This window comes from Euprymna scolopes, chromosome 15 (genome assembly GCF_053919585.1).
Source record: "Euprymna scolopes isolate OS-2025 chromosome 15, ASM5391958v1, whole genome shotgun sequence".
Taxonomy (NCBI): Eukaryota; Metazoa; Mollusca; class Cephalopoda; order Sepiida; family Sepiolidae; genus Euprymna; species Euprymna scolopes.
The window spans coordinates 100,128,678-100,156,522 of NC_136496.1; the positions used below are offsets into that span (position 1 = coordinate 100,128,678).

At 33.9% G+C, this 27,845-nt stretch overlaps 1 protein-coding gene across 1 annotated transcript in view; it reads left to right on the top strand.

Annotated features, from left to right (window-relative positions):
* LOC145294034 (E3 SUMO-protein ligase NSE2-like) overlaps positions 1–22,142 on the top strand; it is a 47,133-nt gene extending 24,991 nt beyond the window's left edge. The window contains exons 4-6 of the mRNA XM_080141014.1: positions 421–562; positions 9,415–9,598; positions 21,868–22,142. Coding sequence (XP_079997140.1) covers positions 421–562; positions 9,415–9,598; positions 21,868–22,021 — 480 coding nt within the window. The 3' untranslated portion in view covers positions 22,022–22,142. The remainder of the gene's footprint in view (positions 1–420; positions 563–9,414; positions 9,599–21,867) is intronic.
* Positions 22,143–27,845: the final 5,703 nt, after the last annotated feature.

Consider the following 27,845-nt stretch of genomic DNA (forward strand, 5'->3'; position numbering starts at 1 on the left):
GGATATCCATAGACTTACAAGACTGAATGGAGTCGTTTAAGTTTTTTTTTTTTTAAATGTGAAAAACATAATTTAAAGGCGAAAAATCTCATCCGTCATTTTCTGCTTACATTAAGGTCAACGGCCAAAGGACATAATTTAGCACACATTAATCATAATAATGCTAGCTTGAACTCGTTTATCAATAAAATTTTATTTTATTTTATAAAAACAAAAATACTGAATGAATTTGTGTAAATTTTAGTGTAGTTTTTTTTTGTTTTTTACCCTAAAAGATATGTACGTGAAGTTTTTTGCAATTTTAATTTTTTTAATATTTGTTGATTAAAACTGGATAAGCACATTTTTATGTAATTAATTTACAAACGTTTTTCATAAAGCTAATTATATTCTTTTCATTGTTATTTATGTATATTTCAGAGTAGTAAAGAAGATTCTATGCAAAACTTGTTGTCATTGTTGAATGAGAAACTGAATGTTTTGAGAGCCGGCAATACAGAAGAAGACATTATTGAACATGAAATGTACACAAAAATTTCAAGCCTTCAGAAACAAAAAGAGAGTAAGTTTCACTTTTATACAGTTTAATCTGTATGTTCAATATTCACTATGATGACTATTATGTATGTAATAATGCAGTTTGATCACAATATATCTATTGCAATATCTATCTATCTACTATTGAATAAACAGAACTTTATATGAGTTTGTTCTCTATGGACTCTGAAATATCTACGCCGATTTTTATGAAATTTCAAACAGATGTACTTAATGTATCTGGCAGCGTTCTTAGACAAGTTTTGTATGGAAATGTCTTTGATAAGTATTGATAATCAAAATATTCAATGAAGAAGGAACAGGTGGTTATGACTAAAGTTAACACCTTACATAACCTAACATCACAGGTGAATTTGAGAAGTATTATTACCACACAAGCCGAAAGGCCTAGCATATAAAATTCACAATATGTTCTTTGATATGACAGATGCGTTGGAAATTAATGTTTCTGTTTAAACCAGAATGGAACCATGATACTTGACTTTTTCATTTTAAATTCAAGCCATTGTTACTGCACAAGCAGAAAGGCCAGGCATATAAAATCAACAGTAGGCTCTTTTATATGAAAAGGGGGAGCGTTTGAAATGAATGTTTAGAGCACAATTGAACTATGGTACTTGACTTTTTCATTTTAAACGTTCATTCAAGCCATTAAATACAAAAATCATTTTATAAAATCAACAGACCGTGATGGGTCCCCAACTAGAGTAAGCAATTAATCAATTTGATTGAAAAATGGGCGATTTCACCGATTTCAATGGCAATAAAACATACAAACTCATTCTATTCACATAAAAGAAGGGTCTATTCTCTACAGAAATAAATATTGCTGCATCAAATAGTATTTAAAGTAGTTAATTGCATGAAAATTTCATGCAAGATCTAAAGTTTAAAAATTACTTTACCGTCTGTGATTTGTTGGGTGAACATTTGGATTTCTGTAACGTGAGGTATGTTTATGTGAACAGGATTCATTCTGATCAAAATGAATTTTGAAAACTGCTGTCTCAAAATTGACCCATAATTTTTTCTGATGTTTTTTTTTTTTTTTAAATTGTAATTTCACTCCAAACAAGGCACAGTACCACTTTGATGTAGGAGGCTTTTTTCTGGGACATAAATTGCAGGGATCCTATGTAGGGATTTGAGCAGCAGTATGTCTGTTTACATTACACATGAATTTCTGCATGTCAGTACAGTCGGGGATGCAGGAACCCAGAAGGGAATTCCAAAGTCTAGCAGTTTGGGAAAAGAAACTATTAGAGTAGAAGGCTTTCTGGCATCTGGAGATTTTTACTGCATAGCGGGTGGGATTTTGCTGCTTATCTGGTTTGTCGGGGGTATTTACGTCTCGGGAGGGGGGGGGAACAAGGGTTTGTAGGTCATCAGAGCATCTATCATTAAAATATTTGTAAAACAGGCAGAGGGATGCAACATTACATTAATGGGACAGGGGCTGAAGCTTAGGTGACAGTTCAGGGCCTATTAGATTGGCAACTCTCTTTTGAACCTTGTCCAAGAGTGAGAGACTAATAGCAGGTGCACCAGCCCAAATGTAACAACAATACTCCATACATGGGTGAATGGTGGCCTTGTATAGGTACTGGATACTTTCAGACGTAAGTAGCTTTCTAGCACGGTAGAGAGTCTACCTTCCTCACAGCAGCCATGGCAATGCCCTTGAAGTATTTATTCCAACTCATGTTCCTTGTGTACGTTAAGGCAAGGAGTTTGAACGAAGTACTTTCAGGTAATGTATCATTAGCCATAGCTATTGGTGATTGGGAAGGTTTCTTGTAATTATTAAAAGAAACAAGCTTAGTCTTGGCAGCATTGAACGTTATCATCCATTTTTGTCCTCATTCCACTACTGATTGGAGGTTTCCTCTAGTGTTTCCGCCATTGCCTTGGATATGTGTTCATTTGTTTTCCCCTTGTGCCTGTTATAGAGCGTGGTGTCATCAGCAAATATACCCATCTAAGAGACAATTTTATCAGGGAGGTCATTTATGAATATCAGGAATAAAAGGTCTAAGGATCGATCCCTGAGGTATTCACGCATTTATATCATATTGTTTTGACATACGACCATTAAGGACAACCTAGATTCTTCTCTTACTTAAGAAGGATTTAATTATGTTAAGTATTTGTTCAGTAAGACCATATGATCTGATTTTCCTGAGAAAACGATCGTGCCATACCCTGTCAAAAGCCTTAGATATATCTAGGGCTACCTTCGTCTACTTTTAGTCAGTGCATGGTATATACATTCAGAAATTACATTTAGGATATCTGCGGTAAAACGGGCTTGCCTAAATCTATATTGTTGGTCAGTCAGAAGTTCAGCAACTGTAAGGTGGTGGACAAGAGTTTGATTAATTATGAACTCAAATATTTGGTGAAAAGGGAGAGGAGGCTAATAGGGTGATAATTAATGGGTCAGTTCTTTTGCCAAAACTCTTGTAAACTGCTACCACAGAAGCAGTTTTCCAGCAGTCAAGAAAACAAGATTCGTTAAGGCATTTGTTGTAAAGTTTGGAGAGAACTGAAGCAACCTCAGTGGAATATTTTTTTAATAGTACAGCTGTGATGAAATCAGATTCACATACTTTTGAGGTGTCTAGGTTTTTTATGATATCATGTACTTGATAAGAGGTGATTTTCAAATTATCTCGTGTGGTTTCTGTCCACAAAAGAAAATTAGGGAAGGAGTAGTTTGCTAGGCCCAATGTAGAGTTTGAAGCAAACCAACAGGCAAACATGTTAATCTTTTCGGTTACCATGCAAAAAAAACTTGTGATTGTTGAATAGTGAGGGAATTATTGTTTGCCCATTATTTACTACACTGTTGTAGATTTTCCAGAAATCACGAGTTCCTAATTTCTGCACTCCAATGCATTTTCTGGTGGTTTCGATATATTCTGGCCTAGCTGTCACTATTTCTTACAATTACTGCTAGCTTTTATAAACTTTTGTTTGTTTGTATTGAACTTATGTCGGATGAATCTGCGGTATACATGCCATCTTTCAGCAATGGCGTCCGCGCAAGTAAAAGTAAACCATTGGGAAAAGTGAGGTTTGCTTTCGAACTTTGAACGATTCAATGGTCTCATTTGCTCACTGTTCTGCAGGAAGAGAAAAGATATTTTCCCATGGGGCATTTCTGATGAGATCCCTTATGGCTTCCCCGTCAGCCTTATCATTTTGAGTAATGGCTTTTTGGTTTTAGGCAAAAAATTTAGAGTGATTCCTACCATTATCACAATGTGATCAGCATTCCCAAGTGAGCTATGGGCATTCGTTACACAATCATCAGGAACTGTGGTCAGAAATAAATCTAGGTGAAGTTTGTTGGTTCTGTCGATCTGGGAGACAGGTCGGAAATGTAACTCTGTGATAGGGAATGAGATATAGAGAAGTTATGTGTTATGCTACCAGCTGTGTCTGTGTAAGTAGAGAAACCAAACTAATTACTGTGGTGAAGATTAAAGTCACCAAATACGTGTACTTGCGCACTAGTATCAAGGGAGAGTGCTGTATCTATGCTGTCAGAGACTTGTTTGATTAGGGTACAATTAAGATTGAGGGAGAGCGGTAGAGAAAATATAATAGCTAAAGGTATGTTGCAGGTTAAGTCTAAAGCACATGAAAGCCTCGTCATCTGATTCTAGTTTTGATTCTCTAGTCAAGGGGAGGGTGTTTCAAATATAGACTCCAGACCTGTGCATATGTCTGTCTGAGTTCTTAAGCTAAAGTGGGAGATAATCAGGCATGTTAAAGTGGTTAGAGGGAATGGATGAGTGTAGGTTAGTTTCAACTAGCGCCAAGATATCTGGGGAGTTTGCTAGGAGAAATGATTCAACATCATCTAAATTAGTTCTAAGCCTGTGGATATTCATGAATGCAAGCCTCAAGGGAGGAGGCAAATTGATTTTGTTTGAGTTCACACCACTCAGGAATGCTTATCATAATTTTTGATTGAACTGTAATTTTATTTTATTTAAAAGTTTTAGTTTTAAGGTGAGAGATGCTGGACAAAGTGGTTGTGTAAAATACGAAACAGCAACACAAGTAGACCATCAGTCAACTCTTCATCTACAGGATTGTGACCTCGGAAAAGCCCACTGGAGATGGGTGCAGGGTCCCTTTCCATGCACAACATGGCACTGCAACCATCCCAATATTATACAACTGATGATGGAGCAGCCACTCTAAGTGCTATCAAAGAGTTAGGGCTCCTGTACTGTCGGTCAGAATACAGCAGCCAGACAAACTGTCAAACCGATACCCTCAATGCGTCAGACAAAAATCAGTCCAACCCAATTGTATTGGCATGTATGGCACTCAAGCACCCCCAAGATGTGGCAGTTTTAGTAGATGGGAATGTGGCAGGAGTGGGGAATGGCGTTCATTGCCCTAGTCAGAAAACAAGGTCAAACATTGGGTGTTTCTGTCAAGTCCCTGTGATTGCACCTCTGCGCCTGACTAATAGGCAAAAGAGTATGAAAGTCTTGCAATAGGCAGTGCCAGTTTAGGTTTGCAAATCTGTAATTTGTTTGAGTTACCAGCTCTAAGAAGGTCCTCGATCAGGCCTCCTTCCCCCTTTATTTAGTGCCCAGACATATGAGGTCAGTAGCACAGGTTTAGCTTCAGAATTTTCCTTCTCCTAGATGGATGACTTAGGATCAACGGGTCCATCAGCACCGAGAGGGTTACCCCCACATCTGGGCCAAGCCATTTCAACTTTTCAAGGGAAACAATGATAAAAAAATATGCAATCATTCTTTCATAACGTAGGAATACCAGTAAATAAACAGTTACTTGTTTGTCTTGGCTCCTTGAGCATTGTTGGTACAGTACCTTTGTACTTTGAAACACAATACTGCAGGGTTACATCCCAGCTCACTATGGGATGGCTGTTTTCAACTCTAATCTGGACAAGTTCCTGTCGAGCCATCCTCTTAAATAAACAAATACTAACCAAGTTCCACCATTACTAATAATCACGCTGTTGTCTTACCTGACACACATCAACACTTATCATCAAACGGCTTTCAGACCTTGATAAGTGCCCCCCCCCCAGTAAAAAAAATGAGAAAGTAACTGCAATGAATGCATTTATATATTGTTTTTATTGATAAAAACAAATTATTTTTATGCAAAAATAATTTGTTTTAAATCAATACCAAATATTGTCTACTGTTTTTTTCTTTTTCTTTTTTTTTAACAGATTATTAAAATAAAAAGGTCGTTTAGTTAAAACATATTTATGTAATTTTTTTTAGATTATGTTAATTTCTTTAGATTTATAAAACACATAATCAATTAACAAAGAAATTTTACAACAGATTCGAACTTTATTATTAAGATCGTAAAAATTACTGCCTTAGTAATGTGTACTTTGCCTATGCCTTTTTTGTTAACCAATCACATTTCTATTTACTCATTAACAGACTAATCCTAATGTGCAGTAATTTTTTTCATTGTATATAGATTATTTGTGAACAAGATGAAAAATGTTTTTTTCAAATAATTTCAATCAGAGGTTTCCAAACAACAACCCACAGGCCAAATCTGGCCTGCTAAAGTCTTTAGTCCGGTCCATGGAGCTGTTATAAAAAAGGTAAAAATATTCAGGAAACATTTTTTTAGATAGAAATATGTGAAAATAGTGTGGTGGATTTTCTTTTTGTTGAGAAAATGATTAAAAGAATGAGGTTTTGGAGAACCAGATTCACTGAAAAGCAAAGCTAATGATCAAAGCAGTATAAAACACGTTCAGATCATTTTTATTTTGGTCTACATAGCTCCAAAAAGTCAGCAATATGAACCCTCATTTGAAAACTTTGGCGACACCTGATTTAAATTATAAAAGTTATAAATAAGTAAAATTACTCGGCCTGGCATTGTCAGGCAACTGAAGTGGAATAAGTTACAAGATGCCTTCAATAAGTTTCCAGATTTTTTTTGTAAAGGCATTTTCAAATTGTTGTAGAGTCTTTAAAATTTAATGTTATTGCTATACATCTTAGGAGATGACTGATCAATTTTTATGATTTCAGGTTCAAATGAACAGCTACAGCAGGAGTTGGAATACATCCTATTAAAAGCCTGATTGTCACAGCTGATGACATTCAAAAATGCAATCTGGACGAGAAGAACGATATGCAATTAAATTGTTTCAAAATGTGGAAAAAATGCCACAGAAGCATATGAAATGCTTTGGACTGCTTTTGGACCATCTGATATGAATTGAGCATCAGTTTTTGAGTGGCATAAGCAATTCAAGAAAGGCATGTAGTCTGCAAGGAATGATGAGAGGTGTGGGAGAAGTAAAGAAGTCAGAACACCAGAGTTCATTAGCCAAATACCTCCAGAAAAATAACACGTGTAAACCTAGAACCCCATCCTCCAACGTAGACCCCTACTACCATGTCTCCTTCTCCAACATCAGGGGTCTATGTTCCAACCTTCCAGAGGTTGAAACCCAATTACAGGAGACAAAACCAGACATATTCTTCCTAAGTGAAACTGGCATTAGGCCGGCTGGTTCCCTTGACGAATTCGTAATTAAAGGATACTCTAACTTAACATCTAAATCTGACCCCTAAGATCGCCATGGACATGGAATATGTGCCTACATTAAAGATGGCTTTCCGTGTGGTAGAGAAGACCCTAATTTACCTTATATGTGCTTCCGGGTTGCACTTGCTTACACCACTTCATTTATAATTACTCTCTATCGCCCCCATAACAGCGGAGTTACTATCCTTAAGAGAGCATATCTGAAAAAATTGACCACATCCTGTCTGCTGGAAAAATGGTAGGATCCTTCTACCGCTCCAGAAGATATCTAACTCCTGATGCAATTCTCTATCTGTATAAAAGCCAAGTACGTCCAAGGATGGAGTACTGCTGCCACATCTGGGCAGGAGCTGCTAAAAATAACCTATCCTGCCTTGACAGAGTACAAAATAGGCTTTGTGGCCTAGTGGGTGATGCCCTTTTCTCTTCCATGCAACCTCTCTCCCACAGGAGAGACGTTGCGAGCCTGTCTTTGTTTTATCATTACTACCATGGCAGGTGCTCGTCTGAACTCCAATCTCTGGTCTCCCCCTCGCCAATCTTTCACGATAAACACCCGCCTAGCTGAAACCACTGTCAAAAATTTTCCCCACTCCTTATCTGTGCCTAAATCAAAACGTAGATTCCATGAACAAAGCTTCTTTCTTAGAAGTGCACGCCTGCGGAACTCTGTTCCGGTTGCCTGTTTCCCTCCCGACTACAACCTGGATGTCTTCGAGTCCAATGTGAACAAATTCCTGATGAACCGCCATCTTAAGTATGACACTTTATCAGATCTCCAACACTAACGTACTGTACACACAATAACCCTTATCCCCGAGTGGCTTCCGGGCCTTGATAAGTGGTGACTACCTTGTAAAAAAAAAAAAAATTTTTTAAATACAGAATTTCATGGATAAAGACCGTCGTGTGTTTATATAGACAATAAGTGCACAGTTTGATGTCAGTATGGGAACTGTACATACAATTATTCTCAAGGAACTGAAGATGTGGAAGATTTGCACAAAATTTGTCCCAAGAGTGCTCTATTTTTGTCACAGACTATTTGACCAAGATGGGCTTCAATACAGTTCCTCGCCCTCTCTATAGTCTAGACCTTGCTCCCTGTAACCTTTGGTTATTCCCTAAGCTCAAGGAAAACCTTAGAGGCTGTCATTAAAAAACAATTGAGATGAAAGAGGTTGTGACAAGGGTTATTGACACGCTCACACAAGTTTCTTGGGGTTGTTGGAATGGTACAATGATGGAAGTTTTTCTATTCTCATAGCTTCTTTCAATAGACTGCTTACCTTTGGAATTCGCTCCATATTCCGTTTCTCTAACTATACTAACATGCAGTAATTTAAATGTAATGTGAACCAACATCTGGTTCCTATCACAGTAGCTCCAGTGACAATATTTCTTGTTTTAGGCAAAGAAAAGTAAAAACAAAAAAAATTTTTTTTTTCATTACTAGGACTATGACAACAGCATATTCTTTTCATTGTTTTAACTCTCGAGTGTGTATCCATTCATATCCTATATGCTGTTATATAGAGTGATGTGGTTCTTGGTTGATTAACTGTGTCGGATTTATACTCGAGAGTCAAAACAATGAAAAGAATATGCTGTTGTCATAGCCCTATTCATTGCATACAAATACGATTACCATGTTTCAGAATTGAATAACATTTTTTAGTCTTATTATTTACCAGCTGTAAAATATAAAATTGTTAATATTAATCTCGACTTCCCACATTTATTTTTTTGTTGCAATCATGACAGGAAGACCCGTTTTGATGTTCATGATTAAAAGTGAGAAATGAAAAATAAAATTAATGGGGGAGGCCAGCTGACCAGTTTCACTCTCACTTTTCGTAAGCTGGATTGAGGGATTTCCTTTTTTTATTAATAAAATCGAGTGAAAAGGGAGACGATACATTAAAAAAAAAAATAGCGATATAGTGTACTAGAAAAAAAAAGGGGATATGCTATATGTTTAAAATAACGATATATATGATATCACCTAGAGACTGATCGCATTTAAACCCAAGAGACATGCTCTCTGCTTACGAAAAGTGAGGGCGAAACCGGTCAGCTGGCTTCCCCACCCATTATTTATTTTTATTTATTTATTTATTTTTTTTTTCATTTCCCACTTTTAATCATAAATATCAAAACGGGTCTTCCCATCATGATTGCAATAATTAAATTTTGTACTATGCATAAAATTATTTATGCTTATTTTTTTTATTATTTATTTATTTGTATTTACTTTTTGTATTTATTTAGGTGAAGATAGAAACCAAACCAACCGTGGATCAGATGAAGAAATACTCATAACTCAGGAAGTGGAGAATGTTCGCTGTGCTATCACTGGAATGGAAATGACCGACCCTGTACGGAACACGGTATGCGGACACAACTATGATCGTGCTGGTATTGAACATTATCTCAGTACACGACCAAATGGAAAGTAAGTTTGTTGTGTTTTTTTTTACACCAGATATTTGAAAGGATAAATTAAAATTATCAAACCCTCTTAATAAACTTGCAGCATCAGAATTAACAGCAATCCATACATGTATTCAAACAAATTCTGCTTATATTTAGAATATTGCCAAAACTGTTGTAAAAAAAAAAAAAAAAAAAAAAGGTGGACTCTATATACCATGCTAGAAAACATCTTGTACCAGAGAGTATTCTGTATCATTACAAAGTCACACTTCACCCATGCATGAAGTATTGGTGCCACATCTGGGCTAATGCATCTACCTCTTGTCTTTCACTTTTAGGGTCCAAAAAACAGTCTTAGATCTAATGGATTCCACACTATTTACCAAGCACCAACCTCTGTATGATTGTCACAATATTGCATCCCTGTGCCTGTTTTATAAATATTTCTATGGAATGTGCTCTGTTGAACTGTGCCAGCCTCCCGCGCTCAGGTCAGCAACTGACCTCTAACCTGATCGGAAACTATGGCTCGTGATCGTCTTTTTCTTCCGGAAAGGCTTCACAAGATTCTCTGCATCTCTGCGTTGATTTCTGCTGAAAAGCAAAAGTAAAGCTTTGCATGCACGCAGGGAAAGAAGACACTCAGGGTTCTAACTAGGAAAAGTTAATTTCATAAAAGTTACAGGTTTTTTACATCTGTACATCGTCAGTTGACCAAAACTTTTTAAGTCTCACAAAAATCTTATTCTTCGTCCACTGGATGGTGGTCAGGATAGAGGGGGGGGGGGTCTCATTTCAGCAAATCGTCCATAGTTTGAAAATCCGGGACCAAAAATGAAATATTTTCACACGACCCTAAGGGGTCAAATCCTGTCATTTAAAAAGGCATTGTCTGAATAGGTGTTCTCTAGGCCAACAAGTACAAATCTTATTTCTACATTATTCTGACGTTTTCTGTTATTGGATTTTTTAAACAATAAAATTTATATCTGTTTTTCTCGAGTACAAGTACATCACTTTTGATAGGTCACCCGCCGCTGTCCGGGATTCTCTCAGCATATTTACCTGGCCTCCCTCAGGGTTTAGGGGGGTCTCAATGGGAGCAACATCGTTCCCTCAAAACGTCACAGAACTCCTAGCACTGCCTGGGCGTAAAATACGCTTAAATATGATATTTTGTCTAGATTTCGTATATATTATTATAGAATTGTGACATATACGACAAAACAGTCACGCGCGTTTTTGTATGTCTAGCAAAGGCGCTTTTTTCGCAGGGGTTCTTGGGGGGGGGGACTATTCTTTAGAACTCTTTATATACACCTTAGATCATAATATCTACGATTTGCAATGGACATTGTCTCTAGATTTATTTTGATTGACTTTTATAAAATTCACACTATTCCATCCTCTCGCGTGCTTGTTGGTGCTTTTCGTATAAAAGCGAAACTGAATCGAAAGGGAAGTCAGCTTCTTGACCTTTGGTACCGGGACGTCCAGAAAGCAATCTGGGGGGAAACCCCTCATATCAAACAATTGCTATTCATTTAGACACTCACTTTTTGTGAGGAGCTGGTTTTCCCCAACATTGTGGGGAAGAAATGACCGTTGGCTTAACTGGCCTTTGCAAGTCAACTTTTTGATTAACATCGCTAAATTTAAACACGTTTCACTTCCTATGGCCTCGTAGCATCACGGTAAGATGTCATGTTTTCTTCCACTTTCTTTTCCGCCTTCAGGTTCGTCACTTTTTTTTCTTCTTTAACACCTCCAAACAACCGGGGAACGCCGGGTACTCCCGTTAGTCAAAAGTTTTAAAAAAAAAAAGTATTTAGCTGCCATCAGCTAGAATCAAAACCGAAACTGTAGCATTCAAAGCTGGTGGCGTTACCTCTGTACCAACGTGACACGCAAATAGGTTAATTAAAAATAAACTAAGATTAATGTACAAAATGTTTAACGATTTTTTTCAATTTTGACCATTTAAAAACAATTTTAACTGGCTAAAGACCCATGAAATAATGGCCTGTAAAAAATTCAATCATTTGAGGCCCCTAGTGCCGCTCTATGACTTTTAGTTTCGGAGAAGATAGTTTGTAAAATATGGAGACAGACAGACAGACATATAGTCGTTTATAAATTAGATTAGTCATTAAAAGATTAAAGCAATGATTCGTTTTTATTTATTTTTCCTTTCACTGAACTTTGCTTCTATGTCCCACTCCAAACTCATTTTCAATTAAATGATGATGACTTTAAAAACAAAATTTTATTACGTGATTTGTTTGTTTGTTTTTTTGTTTTTTTTTAAGTTTTATTAAACCAAGAATTCAAAATATCTAATACATTTTTTTTTATATTAAAGTTAAGGTACTTGTCTCAATTAATACACAAGTGAAATATGGAAGTTCAAAATAAAATAACAGGAAAACTATTTGATTTGCTTACGTATCAGGCAAAACTATGCCTATAAAAATTTACATTACATGTCAGTAAGCCAGTGTGTCGTAGATTATCTCCCTTTTTCTAATAGGAAGACATCATGCAGTATTGTTCTTCAAAGTTGGTTGACTATGCATAGTTAAATAATTTTATTTTTTTATTAAAATTCTACTTGATAATTTTCCATAATTCTTAGTGCACTCAAATATTTTTGCTTGATATATATCAATATATTTATATATATCAAAGTTTTTAATCAAGAGGCAAATATTTAAACTTTTTGGCCTGACATTCCCAGATGACATGAATTGGAACAAGTACATCAGAGATACAGCCAAGGTTGCTGCAAAAAAATAAACTACTCTACTTCTTACACCTGCCAGTATTCTATATCTCTACAAAACCACCATATGTACATGCATGGAGTATTGTTGTCACATCTGGACTGGTGCATGAATCACTAGTCTCTCCCTCTTAAATAGAGTTAAAAAGAGTCTCAAGTTTAATAGATTCTGCATTACGAAGCTCCAGCGCTTGTCCCATCACCGCAATGTTGCATCCCTATACTTGTTTTACAAGTACTTCAATGGTATGTACTTTGATGAGCTTGCTATACTAGTGCCCTTGACGTAAATACACTCAACCAACTCAACAATCAGTTAGATTCCATGCTGTAGGACTTTCTATTCTAATAGCTTCTTTCCTCAAATTGTTATCCTTTGGAATTCCCTCTCTGCTCTCCATTTCCCTGACTACACCAGCATGCAGAAATTATAATGTGAACAATGCTTCACAACTCCTCACTTAGGGTATTCCTCCTCTATAAATCTGGCTCCTAATTCTCAGTGGCCCTTTACGTCTTGGTAGCAATTTTCTTTGTTTGGGGTGAATTAAAGTAAAATCAAAAAGGAAAAAACATGGTTGTCACTTTTGTTGCGAGAGCCTAATTACTGAAGACGCCATCATTTTGCCGTCTTATGGCTAACATTTAACTACAACATTGTTACTTTGTTTCATTCTCTTTTTGGACAACTTTTTTGTCAAATCTAGTCCTTGGTAAAAAAAAAAATATCAGCCTATACACATTTGAATCTGAAAATTCTTGATTAACTGATTTCTTATACATCTTCTATTTCACTTTTGACTTTGATGATGGCTATCTTTGACAGTAGTTGGCTAGTCTGCAATTTAAGTTTCAAGTTTTAGCTCAAAATCCAACTATAATGTAATACAGATACAATAAATTCTATTCTAGACATGTAAACAAAACAAACACACCTATCCAAGGTAATTGCTAAATTTTTAGAAAATGACCTTCAGTCAATAAGTGGAATGAAGACATTTAATGCTACTAAGATAAAGTTTCTTTCATTTAACAATTATAAGAAACCTTTTCAACCTCCGATTGCCATGGCTAATAGCACTCTATCTGAGAGTCCATCATTCAGACTACTGAGCCTAACATTCACAGGTAACATGAATTGGAACAAATACATAAAGGTTCCTGCAAGGATATTGGACTTTCTCTCTTTTGAGCTAGAAAACTTCTCAGACTTGCAAGTATCCTATATCCCTACAAAGCCACGATTCGCTTATCCATGGAATATTGTCAAATTTAGACTGGTGCACTAAATACTAGCCTCTCTTTCTTAAACAGGTCCAAAAAAGAACCTTTAACCTAATAGGGCCTACACTGTCTATCAACTCCAGCCTATCTCCAATTCTAGCAATGTTATATCCTTGTGGTTGTTTTACAAGTACATTAATGAAATATGCTCTGATGAATTTGCTGCACTGATGTCCCTCCCCTAGACGTTAATATCCCTTGTCAACTTATTAGTCCACAAAATCCCACCCCTTCACTGTAGAGGTCCCTAGATACCATAGGACTTTCTTCCTCAAACTGCTATCTTTCATAATTCCCCCCCTGCTTTTAGTTACTCTGACTACCAACCTGCAAAATTTAAATGTAATGTGAACAAACAGCTCGCTGACCAACTCCCTGCTTAGGATTCCCCTAATTCACAGTAGCTCCTTACGGTACATTTGCAATATCCCTTATTTAGTTTGAAAAAAAGATGTTTAATTTCATTAACAATTTACATTTTTATTCTTGCTAGTAGGTACAGGCCACGATGTTATGCTTTGGCCAGAAGCCTATGTTGTAAGGCTGTTTTTGTCACAACGTTACATATGGTTGGGTGCATTTTCAACATGGTATCAGATGAAGCGCATGATCATCTTCATTGTGTGTATCTTGTCCAAAATCAATATGTTCGATTTCAGTAAAAGGCTGTGACAAAAGGGCTTTCTTCTAAATAAAGAGACATCACTGTGCTATTAACAGCTAACAGCTTTCATTATTTGTGGGAATATTTTTTTATAACATTCGAAGATATTAGTTCAAAATGTGAGATAATAAAATTCCCCAGTCAAAGGTTAAAAAGGCCAACCTTCCTCAGCATAATAGTTTAAAAATGTAGAAGTTTTTGTAACTGACTATCTCTGTTCCTATTCGTAGCTTTTCTCTGCTCAGCCTAACAGTTACTACCTCTCTTCTAGTAGCCAGCTAAGTTCTATTCCTCTAAGGTCCAGCAACTTATATAGATACTACCATCTGTGTTCAATTATGCCATTCCATAATCTCTAGTTCTTTAGAAATTTTAGATGACATTAAAGGAAAGAAGTAAAAAAACATAACCTCAGCATTAGACTATATTTTAGACATTAAAATATATCTCAGCAACTAACTGTAGTGGACATCACTCTTTTTGAATAGAATCTTTTCTCCTCTCGTTGGTGGGGTTTTACAAAGGTTAGCATTAAAATATGTACTTAAGTATATCTAGGGCTTGCACAAAACTGATAATTCTCTAGCACCCAGCTACCTAAAGGATGTCTCTTCAAAGGAAAACAATAGAAATCTTTCACAGAAAGTCTACCAAGACCAGTTGAAACATGGTTTTGGTAAACTTAGAGCGGTAACTTTTTTATTTATTCATTTTTTTTTTAATGAATTGATAACTTTCAGATTATTGCAAAAATTCAAAAAGATATACTGTTTTGAAAGTTTCCAGTGGGTGGAGGTGGGGGTGATTCAATCTTATAGTAAAACTATCCCATAATGGAACAAAAAGTTCTTAACTTTTATAAGTTAGGAGATTAAAATTTTTTTTTTTTTTTTTTCATTCTACCATTTTAACATTGAGTGCACAAAAGCATAAAACTTTAAAATATGATCCAGTTTATAACTATTTACATCCATGCACATTCCATATTAAAAACAGCAAATGAAAAGAAAGCTCATTGATCATTATAAAATTAATTTGTTATCTCTATATTAATAGGATAACGTGTGTGTTATTTATTTTGTGTGCCACGCTTACATCCGAGTGAATGTTGTTATGGACTTCCATTTCTTGTAATAATTTTACCAAGAATTCTTCATAAGTTTTGTTTTTGGTTTCGATTATAGCTGATGGCACTCCAGTAATCTTTTTTTTTTTTTTATAAATAATTTTATCAAGAATTTTTTATAAGTTTTGGTTTCAGTTTCGATTTAAACGGATGCACTCAAGTCATATGGATGTATTTTTTTACTTTTGAAATCACAACTTTATAATATATAAAAATCGATAGAACATTAACTCTATAATAATATAAACGAAATCTGCAAGAATTAAGAATTTCAGCATTAAGAATTTTTTTTTTTAATTCAATTCATAATATTATATAATCAATTTTTAATGCAGCAATATTTTAAGTTATAAATTTATTATATTTTTTACTAGAATATCTTTTCTTTTCCAGTTTTAACAACTAGTCCTTTACTTTTCCATGTTTATGCTTAACTATATTACTTTTCATGCTCACATTTTTCTATTGTAATTACATATGAATGAGCCCCTGTGGAATTTCTACAGGTCCCACTAATTATTAAGAATTAAGAAATTTAATATAAGCACTGTTTTCATCAGATCCATAATATTTAAATTCTTACGCTGTTGTAGACTACAACATTCATTTTGTTATAGAAGAATGTACATAAAATATTTATATTTATAAAATGACATTCACCATCATCATATTCAGTTTAATGTGTGTTTTATATGCTGACATGTGTTGGACGGCTTTAAGAAATTGACTTCCCAAAATAACTTATCTTTGGCCAAGCCTTTATTTATCCCTCTTTCCCTTGAATTCATTTTTGTTTCCTTTCATGTTTTCTTTGGCCTCTCCCAATGAACTGAACCTGTTACCGCAACTGTTCTACATTTACTAACCCAAGAACTCTTATGCTGTCCAGATTTAAACTGCCTCTAAAGTGATCAAAGCTAAGCCGTTTTTTTTTTTCACATTAACATTCATCATAGCAAAAACATTGGTTTTTGTTCAAAAATTATTTTTATATTAAAAAAACAAAAATAAAGAAAAATCTGCATGATACACATACCCATGACAAAACGATGTTTCAGTTTTTGCACAGAAATTTCCCTATATTAAAAGAAAAGAAAACTCTGAATGATGCATATACCAGTCACAAAACGAAAATATCATATTCCAAAAATCACATAAATTGATCAAATAATTTTATTTTTATAAAGAAAATTATTTTTAAGCAGTTAATGAGAATTCATAGATATTATAACAAATATTGTTGAGTTATCTCCCTTTGTGATATTTTTTAAAGTGTTAGCAAGACGGTCATAAAATTTAATTTTCTTTAAAATGAAAACTACTTAATCAATTTCTATGATTTTTGGAATATGATATTTTCGTTTCATCACTGGTATGTACATCATTCAGATTTTTCTTTATTTTTGTTAGTTGATATAATGAAATTTCTGTTCAAGAATCAAAACATGGTTTTGTGACAACAGTGCAACCAAGACTGCAGTTAGAACAATATATCTTCAAAGAAAAATGAGAAATTAATGTTTCATGGAAAACGAAACCACAAAGATTAAAATCGGTTTTTAACCATAGGTGCACTATTTTGCAGCTTATACTGATAAGATGGCGCTCTATTTGTAGGGCATTTACTAAAATGAACCAGTCCGCATTAGCTACTGAAAAATTTTGTACCCATTAATATAATAGCATCCAAAAATAAAGGGCAAAATTTAAAAACCTAATATTTGTTAGAAATAACAACTGTGAAAAGCTGAAATTTTGACAACTGGTAGTCGTTATCATCCATAATAGCATACTAAAATTTTAATCATTTGCAAAGGATAGAAAAACAATTATGACATTTATTTATTTTAAAAATAGGAACGTCCAAAAGTAAGGGACAAAATTGAGAAAAACAATGTAAACAGCCAAAAAAAGCAATAAAAATACATGTACAATCAATATTTAGTAAATGAGCCTTTGCCCTCAATGACAGCTGCACATCTTCGACTACAAGAACAAATCAATTCTTGACAATCCTCAATACTAATTTTAGACTATTTTTCTTGGAGCTTCACTCACAAATCTTCTGTTTTAGTGGGATTTCTTTCCATAACTTTCACTCCTAAGGTCTTCCAAAGATTTTCAGGACTTTGCGGTGATCAATCCATGATTTGGAAATCTTGCTCATTGAGGTAACTTATTACCACCTTTGCCTTATGACATGGGGCATTATCTTGCATAAAGGTAGCCTTATTGAAACCTGAATTCTGTATGAGTGACACAACATGATCTTGAACAATATTTTTATAGATCTGCGCATTTACATGGGTTTGTAACCGGACAAGAGGCGTTGTACCTTGGCTAGAAAATATTCCAAATACCATGACGCTTCCACCCCCAAACTTGACAGTTTTCTTAGTATGCTTTGCACTTAATCTTTTACCAATATGTCTCTTTACATTGTTTTTTTTCCATCATTTCCAAATCAATTGAACTTGCTTTAATCACTGAAAAATACTTTTGCCCATTTTTCATATGTCCAAATTACATAGCTGTTTGCAAACTCTAATCTCTTCTTCATATTCTTTGAACTAACAAGTGGTTTCTTCTGTGGGGTTCGATTAAACAGCCATATTTCTTGCAGTCGTCTAGAAACAGTCTGTCTTGACACATTAACACATGAGGTACTATTCATAACCCTTTTAATTTCTGTGCAAGGCTTAAAACGGTTCTTTAATGACATACGCTGCATTATTCGATCTTCTCTTGCCGAAGTTTTGCGGGGTCTTCCGGTTTTAAAAGCACTATTTTGCCAGTATCATTGTAGGATTTAACAACCCTGCCTTCAACACTCTTGGAACGTTTCACTTTCTCTAATATCTCTCTAATGGTGTGCTTTTCCTTGTGTAGCTTCACAATAGCTTGTCTCACAGAGTAATCAAGTTTTTGGTGTTTCGTCATGGTGCCGGCTGATGCAACGTTTGCAAATGACTAAGATAATCGTTTTAAATCAATTGTCTTTTTTCAGAATGTTGAATACAAGATAGAAAAAAACAAATTCGCATTTTTTTATTGTTTCAATTCCACCTAGGCATTAAAACTGCTGAAGCAGCTCGCGATATCAACGATGCATTTGGCTAAGAACCATTACTGAACCTACAGCACAATAGTAGTTTAAGATATTTCCTGACAGCGACGAGAGTTTTGAAGATGATGAGTGTAGTGGTCGACTATCGGATGTTGACAACGATCAATTAAGAGCCTTAGTCGAAGCCAATCCACATACAACTGCTCGAGCACATGCTTCTGAATAAAATGTTACATATACGACGATTTCCAACCACTTGAGAGGTTTAAAAGACAAAAAAATTAAATATAGCATACTGTTTACATTGTTTTTCTCAATTTTGTCCCTTACTTTTGGACGTTCCTATTTTGGAAATAAATAATTATAATTCTTTTTCTATCCTTTGTAAATGATTAAAATTTTAGTATGTTATTATGGATGATAACGACTACCAGTTGTCAAAATTTCAGCTTTTCACAGTTGTTATTTCTAACAAATATTAGGTTTTAAAATTATGTCCCTTAGTTTTGGACGCTACTGTATATAGAATATAACTTTTCTAAATCAGTGGCCAGATGAAATTTTTGGTTTAGATCTTTTAAATGTATTTGCAACTTGCTTCTAAAATCTCACATTTATTTTTTAATTTAATTTACAGTAGAAGGACTGGCTATGCTTCATGAATTATGGCCAGAGTGACATATGCAGGTTGTGGGCTCCCTCTACCGTGCTAGAAAATTACTTCCACCAGAGAGTACAAAGCTACAATTTTCTCATACATGGAGTATTGTCGCTATTGATGCTAGATTGGAGCATTTGCTACTGGTCTCTCACTTTTAGACAGTCCATAAAGAGTTTCAAATCTTATAGGTCCCTCACTATTGGCCAAGCTCCAACCTCTGTCCCATTACCGTAATATCACATCTCTGCCTGTTTTACAAGTATTTTAATGAATTTTGTTCAGATGAACTTGTGTTCCATGGACAATATATATTCCTAATTAACTTGGTAAGCAGCAAAATCCCACCCCTTCATTGTTAAGGATGGTAGATGTCAGAAAAACTTTTACTTTAATAGTTTCTTCCCTTGGACTCCTAGATTTTGCATTTCTTCCCCCTGTTTCTTGTTTCCTTAACTGTACTAACCTGCAGAAAATTAAATGCAATGTAGAAAAGCATCTCCCTGTTGAACTCTTTACAGTCCCCTGTTAGACATGATCACAAATAGTAGCTCCTTATGTTCCAAGTCGCAATATGCCTTGCTTGGTGATGAAAAAAAGAGTAAAAAAAAAAAGTGATGGGTGTTGTTTTCTGTTGTTATTGTCTTCTGGAGTTTTTTTTTTTGTTTTGTGTTTTTTACTGTTGGATCACCGGTCAACACGAAGATCCACTTGAAAATAAGGGTTAATGAGATGGAAAGATTAAACAGCCAATGATAAATTGATTTTTTATGGGAAGGTTGATGACAAGTAGCTAATATTTCTCCAATTATTGAGAAGAGATAGAATTATAGGAGAAATCGTGGTTGTTTCACCATGATGATGCATATGCTCATAAAACTCTCAGCATCTGGCAGTTCCTTATTGAGAAGGGCATCGCTGTACAGAAATCACTTGGTCTTCCTTTGTGTAACATTTTTCTTTTTCACCAACTTCAAGGGGACTGGTTTTTAAGTTTTTAAGTTATGAAGGTCATTAAGACAATCTAACGACCGAAATGATGAACATCTCAGAAGACCGTACAGAAGAGTAAGAAGGATGGGGATGTGCATTAGATCTGAGGATGATTACTTTGAAAGATGAAACCATGTCGGTTGTTTAGAATTGCAATAAATTTTGGACTATGTGACATCACATCCATTTCATGCACACAGGAGGTCAAGCTTACATCAGGGTACCCTAAGTCGACCTCACTGAACCCTATTTCCTGTTATTCTTAATTAACAAAATTATACTTATTTTGGATATTTAGACCGTGTGTACTGAGAGATTGTTTTGACAAAAGCTTACACTTGAAGAACAATGATAATTACCAAATGTACCAAAATGTCATTTGAATAAAAACATTTATAAAGCTGAGAAGCACCTACATGTAAAAAGCAACAAACTTTGAATTATCAGAAAGAAGAGTTAAACGTATGATGTTTGAAAGGTCATTTTCGTTAAAAGGTTACAGATATGATCCAAATCAGGTCAATCCAGTGAACAACGATGGCTGAATAAAATGCCCTTGGAGTGTGGTTACAGTGACAATACCATTCTGAAATGAGTGTTTCAGGTGGTTGCAAATGTTTATATAATTCAACACTTGCCAAATACTTAACACTAATTCTGAAACTAGCAGCAACTGAAGACTACACTTTGTAATATCGGTCCATGGCAATACTTATAAGGATTGCATTGTTTCAGTCTTCTTACTTTTCAGACAAAATTTGTATGTTATGTTTCAAAATGTTTTCGATGAGGATTGATTATTTGGATTATTAATACAAATAATCCAAATTATTAATCCGCATCTCTGAATTTTCAAAACTTAATTTCAACTGATGTAACATCTTGTCCTTTTTGAAGTTGGGAATATTTATGTCAAACTTGGTAACCTATACAGAGAATTTCAAATTTAACCCTTTAAGAGGTTTTCAAGTTCGAAAAGATACATTTGAAGAAAGTTAGAGATTACAAGCGGGCCAGACATTGTGAAAAAAGCAGCCAATGTGAGAATAGTAGTCCAGATAATTTAAATAAAACATACTGTGTATGCTTAATAATTTTTTGATAAAAGTCAAAAATAGTTAACGGTTATGGATTTGTAAACAAATAATTGATAAAAAAAAATACACAATTAAATTCTCTATTGACCTGTATAGTTTTAATATATGAAACTGTTTGTAAATATTTTTATTTTGATGAAACTGTCTTATCAATACATAAAAATCAAAATATCCTCCAAAGCAATTATGTAACTAATGGAAGGGGGGAGGTATTCATGTGGAAAAGAATAATAAAACAAAAATGATTTATTCTACTATTAAACCTAAGTATAAGTAACAATTTCCCAACATAAACCTTTGTAAAGCCATAAGTGATCACCTCAGCAACTATTGCTGTTTTTCATGTGTTAAGTTTTTCATCAAGTTAAAATTCTGAAAAAAAAAAAAAAATTAGTTTCCACATGTTAAAAGTATACAGGTTGGTAGAGAATTTGATTCTACTACCTTTACAATAAATTATTTGTTTTTATCTTTTTATCATGAGTTCTAGACTGTTAACTATTCTGTATTTTAATCTATTTTTTATAATTTAAACTCTAATTTTCCCTCTTAAAGAGTGCTTAATTTGTTAAAATTAATTTTTTTTTTTTCTATTTTTGTTCTTTTGTCTGTTTCAGATGTCCCATGTCTGGATGTTCAAGTGATTCTCCTGTGCTACAGGCCAATTTAGTAGAAAACAAAGACCTTAAGCGTTATATAAACAAGAGAAACAGAACCAAGGCCAAGCGGCTAAAACGCAGCGATGACAGGATATCTTCAATCGCATTATAAAAATTGGAGACCTTTTTAAAAAAAAATTTTTTTTTTTTGAGATTTCACAAAACTTCTATGTATGATAAATACTTTTCATCTCATTGTACTTCAAGACATAAATAAACTTTCTTTTTTTTTCTTTTTTTTTATAAAATATTTTTATACTCTTATTTGTATTGAAAGACTTATGTCTGTTGACACACATTATTGGTTTGATACCAACTAAAAAATGAGCAAAGGACAAAGCATAACCTTTTTAATAGGTTTATTCAACAACTTACAGTGCAAAATGCTAAGGTGGAAGTTGTTGGATGCATTATCATTATAATCTGTGATGCGAGACACATTTGTTTACCTCTCAAAACTGTTATGGCACATCCATTTTCGGCCCAAGGGAAATTTTTTTTAGGTTGTACCTAACAAAGACAAAATGGAATAAAACAAATTAAACACAGGAGAAAAATAAACAAACAAGACATTAACCGTTTTTGTCTGGATGCATGAACATCTTCAGAAAAAATAGTCATCACTTTTATGATGACATTCGTATACTCGATAATTTCAAATTGAACCCTTTATAAAGTTTTCAATTTTTTCATGAAGAATGCCTACTTCAAATGGATGCAGAGGCTACATCAACGAAAATAACAATATAAATGAAGATAATAATTACTTGGTTAACGTACTTCCTAACTTCTGACATGGTTGCTACCGGAAGCGATGACAAGGCAAATCAGTTCCTTCACTTTTTTCTCTCACGCCTATATCTCCTCTGTGCATGTACTCTTTTTTTTTTTGTTATTACATTTTTCCCATCATTCTTTTTTCATTTAATAATTATTGAAAAGTTTTTTTCAGTCTTATTTTAATTAAGAATTATTGAAATTAGTTGTTTGATTTTTTTTTTTTTTTTTTTTTTTTTAAGACATTTTGTGCTGTTCTTTTTTTTTTTTTTTCAAAAGAATTAAAAAAAAAGCTTTTAAAAAATTTTTTTAAACTATTTTGGGAATATTATGTACTGCATACATTTTTTTTTATGATGTTTGAAATTTTGTTATTTTGATTTCAATAATTTTATTTTTATAGTTTCATAAACATATTTATTATATAAATCCAAGTAAAGAAACTTATTTTTAATTAAAAAAATTTTTTTATAATTTCATAAACATATTTCTTTATAAAATTTCAAATAAAAAATTTTTTTTTTAATTTTGCTATTAAAAATGCAAATAAAGACTGATTGTTTTATTTTTTCTGTATAATTTTGTTAATTTTTATTTTATTTCAATAAATTTATTCACAATAAAAATACCAAAAGAACAATAAAAGTGAAGGAACTGATTTGCCTTGTCACTGCTTCTGGTAGTGCTATGCCAAAAGTTGGGAAATTCGTTAGCTGACTATAACCCATTACTTTTCTAAAGTCTTAAGACATTCATACATCTAAATGAAACCAATGAATCTCATGTTTCTTAATTTTTTCCGTGTTTAATTTGTTTATTCCATTTGGTCTTTCAGTACATTTTGTCTTCACAACATTTCATTTTATGACATATTGAGTATTTTATCCTCATACTCTTCTTTGGGTATGGTTGTTTGCAAATGGAGATGGAAATCGGTGTTTTCTAGCTTACAAAAAATGAATTTTTGTCAATTAGTGGAAATTTCTCTAGTTGGCAGAAATCCGCTTTCTAGCTTAAAAGCTAGAAAAATTGATTTTCACCTCCATTGCTTTCATTTTTCTCTAGTTGGTTGAAATCTGTTCGAGGGGGGAGGGGGCATTTCTCTATGTACATATCTTGCATTTACCTCTTTACTGGTAGCATAAATGATGATGATAGACTGCAGTTGAAGAAAATCAGTAATTTCAGCCCTCTTTTCTTTTCCATTAACTAATTGCATCACCGTTGTGTCGTTTTTAACATTAAATTCTGGTTTATGAAATAAGTCACCATATTGAGATAACCTCCTTATTCACTTGAGCTTTCTCCATGTGACTTTTCTTTTTTATCATTTTGATTCATCACAGGTACCTATATCATAAAGATTTATTTTTGTTTTTCCTTAGGTGAGTGGTATGGACAAACCCCCGCTATCTATCAAACCCATAAGTTTTTGATTGCTTTAAAGTATTTTAAGTTCTTATCATTTGCACTAAAAGCTGATGATGGTGAAGTAGATATCGATATGGAATGATGACTCAACATGCTAGTATATAGTCTTTTCAGATTCATAACATCATTGTAGCTATGGATGTTGACAACCTTCATGTCAACCACCTTGTCAAATCGATTGCCAAGTTCGCTGGAAAATTGATCATTCTATCGCTCCAGTAGATATCTCACTGCTGATGCAATCCTCTACCTGTATAAGAGCCAAGTATGTCCTAGGAGGGAGTACTGTTGCCACATGTGGGCAAGAGCAGCTCGGAGTTCTATCCTGCCTTAACAGTTCAAAACTGACTCCATAACCTAGTAGGTAATACTCTTTTCTTTTCTCTGCAACCTCTCTCCACAGAAGAGAGGTTGTGAGCTTGTTTTTGCTCTATCATTATTTTCATGGCAAGTACTCGACTGAGCTCCAATCTATGGCATCCCCTTGCCAATCTTTCACAAAAAACACTTGTCTAGTCAAAAGCACTATCAATAATTTCCACCACTCTCTATCGATGCTTAAACCTAAATGTGGATTCTATGAACAAAGTTTCTTTCCTAGAACTGCCCGCCTATGGAACTCTGTTCTGCTGGTCTGCTTTTCAGCTGATTAAAATATTTTCTTCAAGTCCAACATAAACAAGTTCTTGTTGTAATTATACCAAATTTCCACTAACGATTATTACGCTATTGTCCCAATGACTACCGTACCCACATAAACCCTTATCCTCGAGTGGCCTCCAGGCCTTGATAAGTGGTGACCCCTAAATAAAAAAAAAAAAAGAAAATGAGGCAAAACCAATGTTAACTGCAATACTATGATGTAGACAGGGGATAATACAGGTTATAAATATTAACCACACTCTCTTGGCTCAAAGCCGCATATAAAGTAGTGCTTGGACGATTAATCGGAATCAGGTAAATCAGAACTTTTTGGGGTATTCAAATTCTATCGGAATCAGAAAAATTTGAGCCTTATTTCTGATATCAAAAACAATTTTTTAATTTGTTTCATTTGCTATTGTCAAGAAAAAACAAACATATTTTTTTTTTTTTTTTACATTTGCAAAAATATATGCAGACATTACACAGGGTTTTTTTACAGAAATTTTAAAACCAGCAACAAATCTCTAATTAAATATTTACAAGAATCAGTATCAGTAATTGTATTGGAATCAGGAAAATTTTCGGCATCGTCCCATCACTGATATAAAAAGAAGAAAACAGACCAAGAAAAAAATCTTGAAAAAGTATTTTCAGAAACAGATTGGAAACTCAGAATATTCCTTTCTCTGTAATATCTGTAACACAAAACAATGGACAGAAGAAGAAATGTGGATTTGTCAAAATGTTTTAAAATAAATGTGATTTGAAATTCTAATCAAAAAATGATTGTCAGTGGGAACAATTAGTGTTACTGTGATATTACAGAGCCAAGACCTTGGAGAATGTGAGGAAATAATTTATAAAGCAATTGGACCTTTGATGAGACAGGTTACTAGATAGTTTGATAGTTTCTAGGTAGTCAGCTGGGAATGATTAAGAGGGTGAATCATTTTTGATTATTAGTCATTCTAAGATAAGACTGGATATAGGATTTCCGGTCTTAAGTTAATATATGTAGGAGTTAGAGTTGTTTAGGGCAATCCCTGAGAGGATTTGGTTTGCCAACCCCACTTGGGGTTGAAACCTTACGGTTGTCTATTTTTGCTTTAGATTATCTCCTAATCATCATTTTTATGCACACGGACATATGTATCGATTAAGTCCATCCAGTGATTTTCTAGGATTATTAAACCTAATTAGAAGAATACACATCTCAGAATAGAACAGTTCTGCACCACTTTTATGTTCCCTTACAAATACTAAAATCAAAATGTAATGATACTAAACCCTATGTCTAGAAACTAGTGTTGTACGGATTAATCGGGAATCGGAAAAATCGGTAGTTTTCGGGATATCGGTATTGGTATTGGAATTGGAAAAATTTGTGCCTAATTTCCGATTCCAAAACCGATTCTTTTAAGATTTTATGTTAATTTTTCATTGCTGATACCGTTGATAAATATTTATTCCTTTTAAACTATTAGTAAAACTAACCTCTATAGATCATGATAACATTAAAAGAAGATCTAAATTTATTTTATCTGTGTAAAATAAACAAAATAAAACTTGAAACTTTGTGAAAATTCGCTAGATAACCTTTAGAAGTTTATTTTCAAGGTATTGAAAAAATTGTTTGGGTTTGTCTTACTATACACATAGATTAGAAAAAGTTGTCAAAATGGCAGCGGACTCTGTCTCGGAGACGATAAGTTTGGGAAAAGGAGTTATAAATAAAAAAACAATCGAAACACTGTTAAAAAGCCGCCGTATATGTCATCCTATGTCATGGTAACATATATTGAGCGAGTTTTTAACAGTATTTTGTCTGGTTTTTTATTTGACTCATTTTCCCAAACTTACTGCCTTAAAGAGAGAGTCGACTGCCATTTTAAATTTTCCAATACATCGATAAACACTATGTTTTTCGAACTGAATAAACATGTTACATTGAATAAAAACACCAAAAATATCCAGTTAGGTAGAAAAGTAACTTATCTTGCCTTTGATAACATTTATTTGTTATATATTTGTTTTGTGACAACTTTTTCGAATTTACTATGTGTACAGTAAAACAAACCCAATTGTTTAAATTTAAAGAAATATTTTGTCAAGAAAAATAATGTCAAACATTATTGCTAATTAAATCAAAAGTAGAATATAATAGTGTTGGATTTTGTCCAGGTTTTTGTCCGCTCCCTTACTCGGCATTGCCAAATATGACAAGGAATGGCAAAAAAAAAGCAATTAATTTTGTTTTATATTTTTGTAGGGGAATCGCTTTCAACTTTCATTTCATTTTTTTATTGGTTTAAGTAAATGTTTTAGAGGTCACTTGTCCATCCCCTTATCAAATGGTTTAAAACGGTCAAGTATTTTTTCGCACCTAGTTGCCAAATGTTTACAGGCTGCTTCCCAGTAAAATATACATGAATATATCACAATGAATTTATCAAAGTCTGGATAAAATAGATAAAGAGAAAACATTTAGAAATTTTTCAAATTGAAAAAGAAATTATATCTACATTTAAAAGTAACCCCCACCCTGCATTGAAATTCTACTTTTGAGCGATATTTATGAACCCACTGAAAACAAAATTATTTTAGAATTTAGGATGGAGAGTTAGTAGCCCATTTAAATTTCCAACAATTATTAAATAAATATCGATTGAAAATAGCTTGTTGTTCAAGAGTCTTTTTAAAAGGCCACCCCAAAAAACTATATTAAAAAGAAAATTTAAGTGTGAAGGGTTCATTAAAACCAAATAAACTCGATGTCTATAAGTTATGAACATGCTTTGTACTACTGTTTACATATTGAGTGTTTCTATTTACTTGCGCCCCCTCCCACAGAAAGTACAGTTAGACACAAAGTCGTTTTTAAATATGGGGAATACCCAGCTCCCAAAAGGGGCACTTTTAGTCAGAACTAAAATTTAAATTGCCTCGGTCATTTCTCCTTGAACGAAAAGAGGTGAAGTGTAGCATCAGAACAGATACTAAACTTTGTTAATGTTTCGGTCGATGTGACTTCGAACCAAAATTCTGTGCAGATTCTCTGTTTCAACCGAAAAATTCCCGCATTC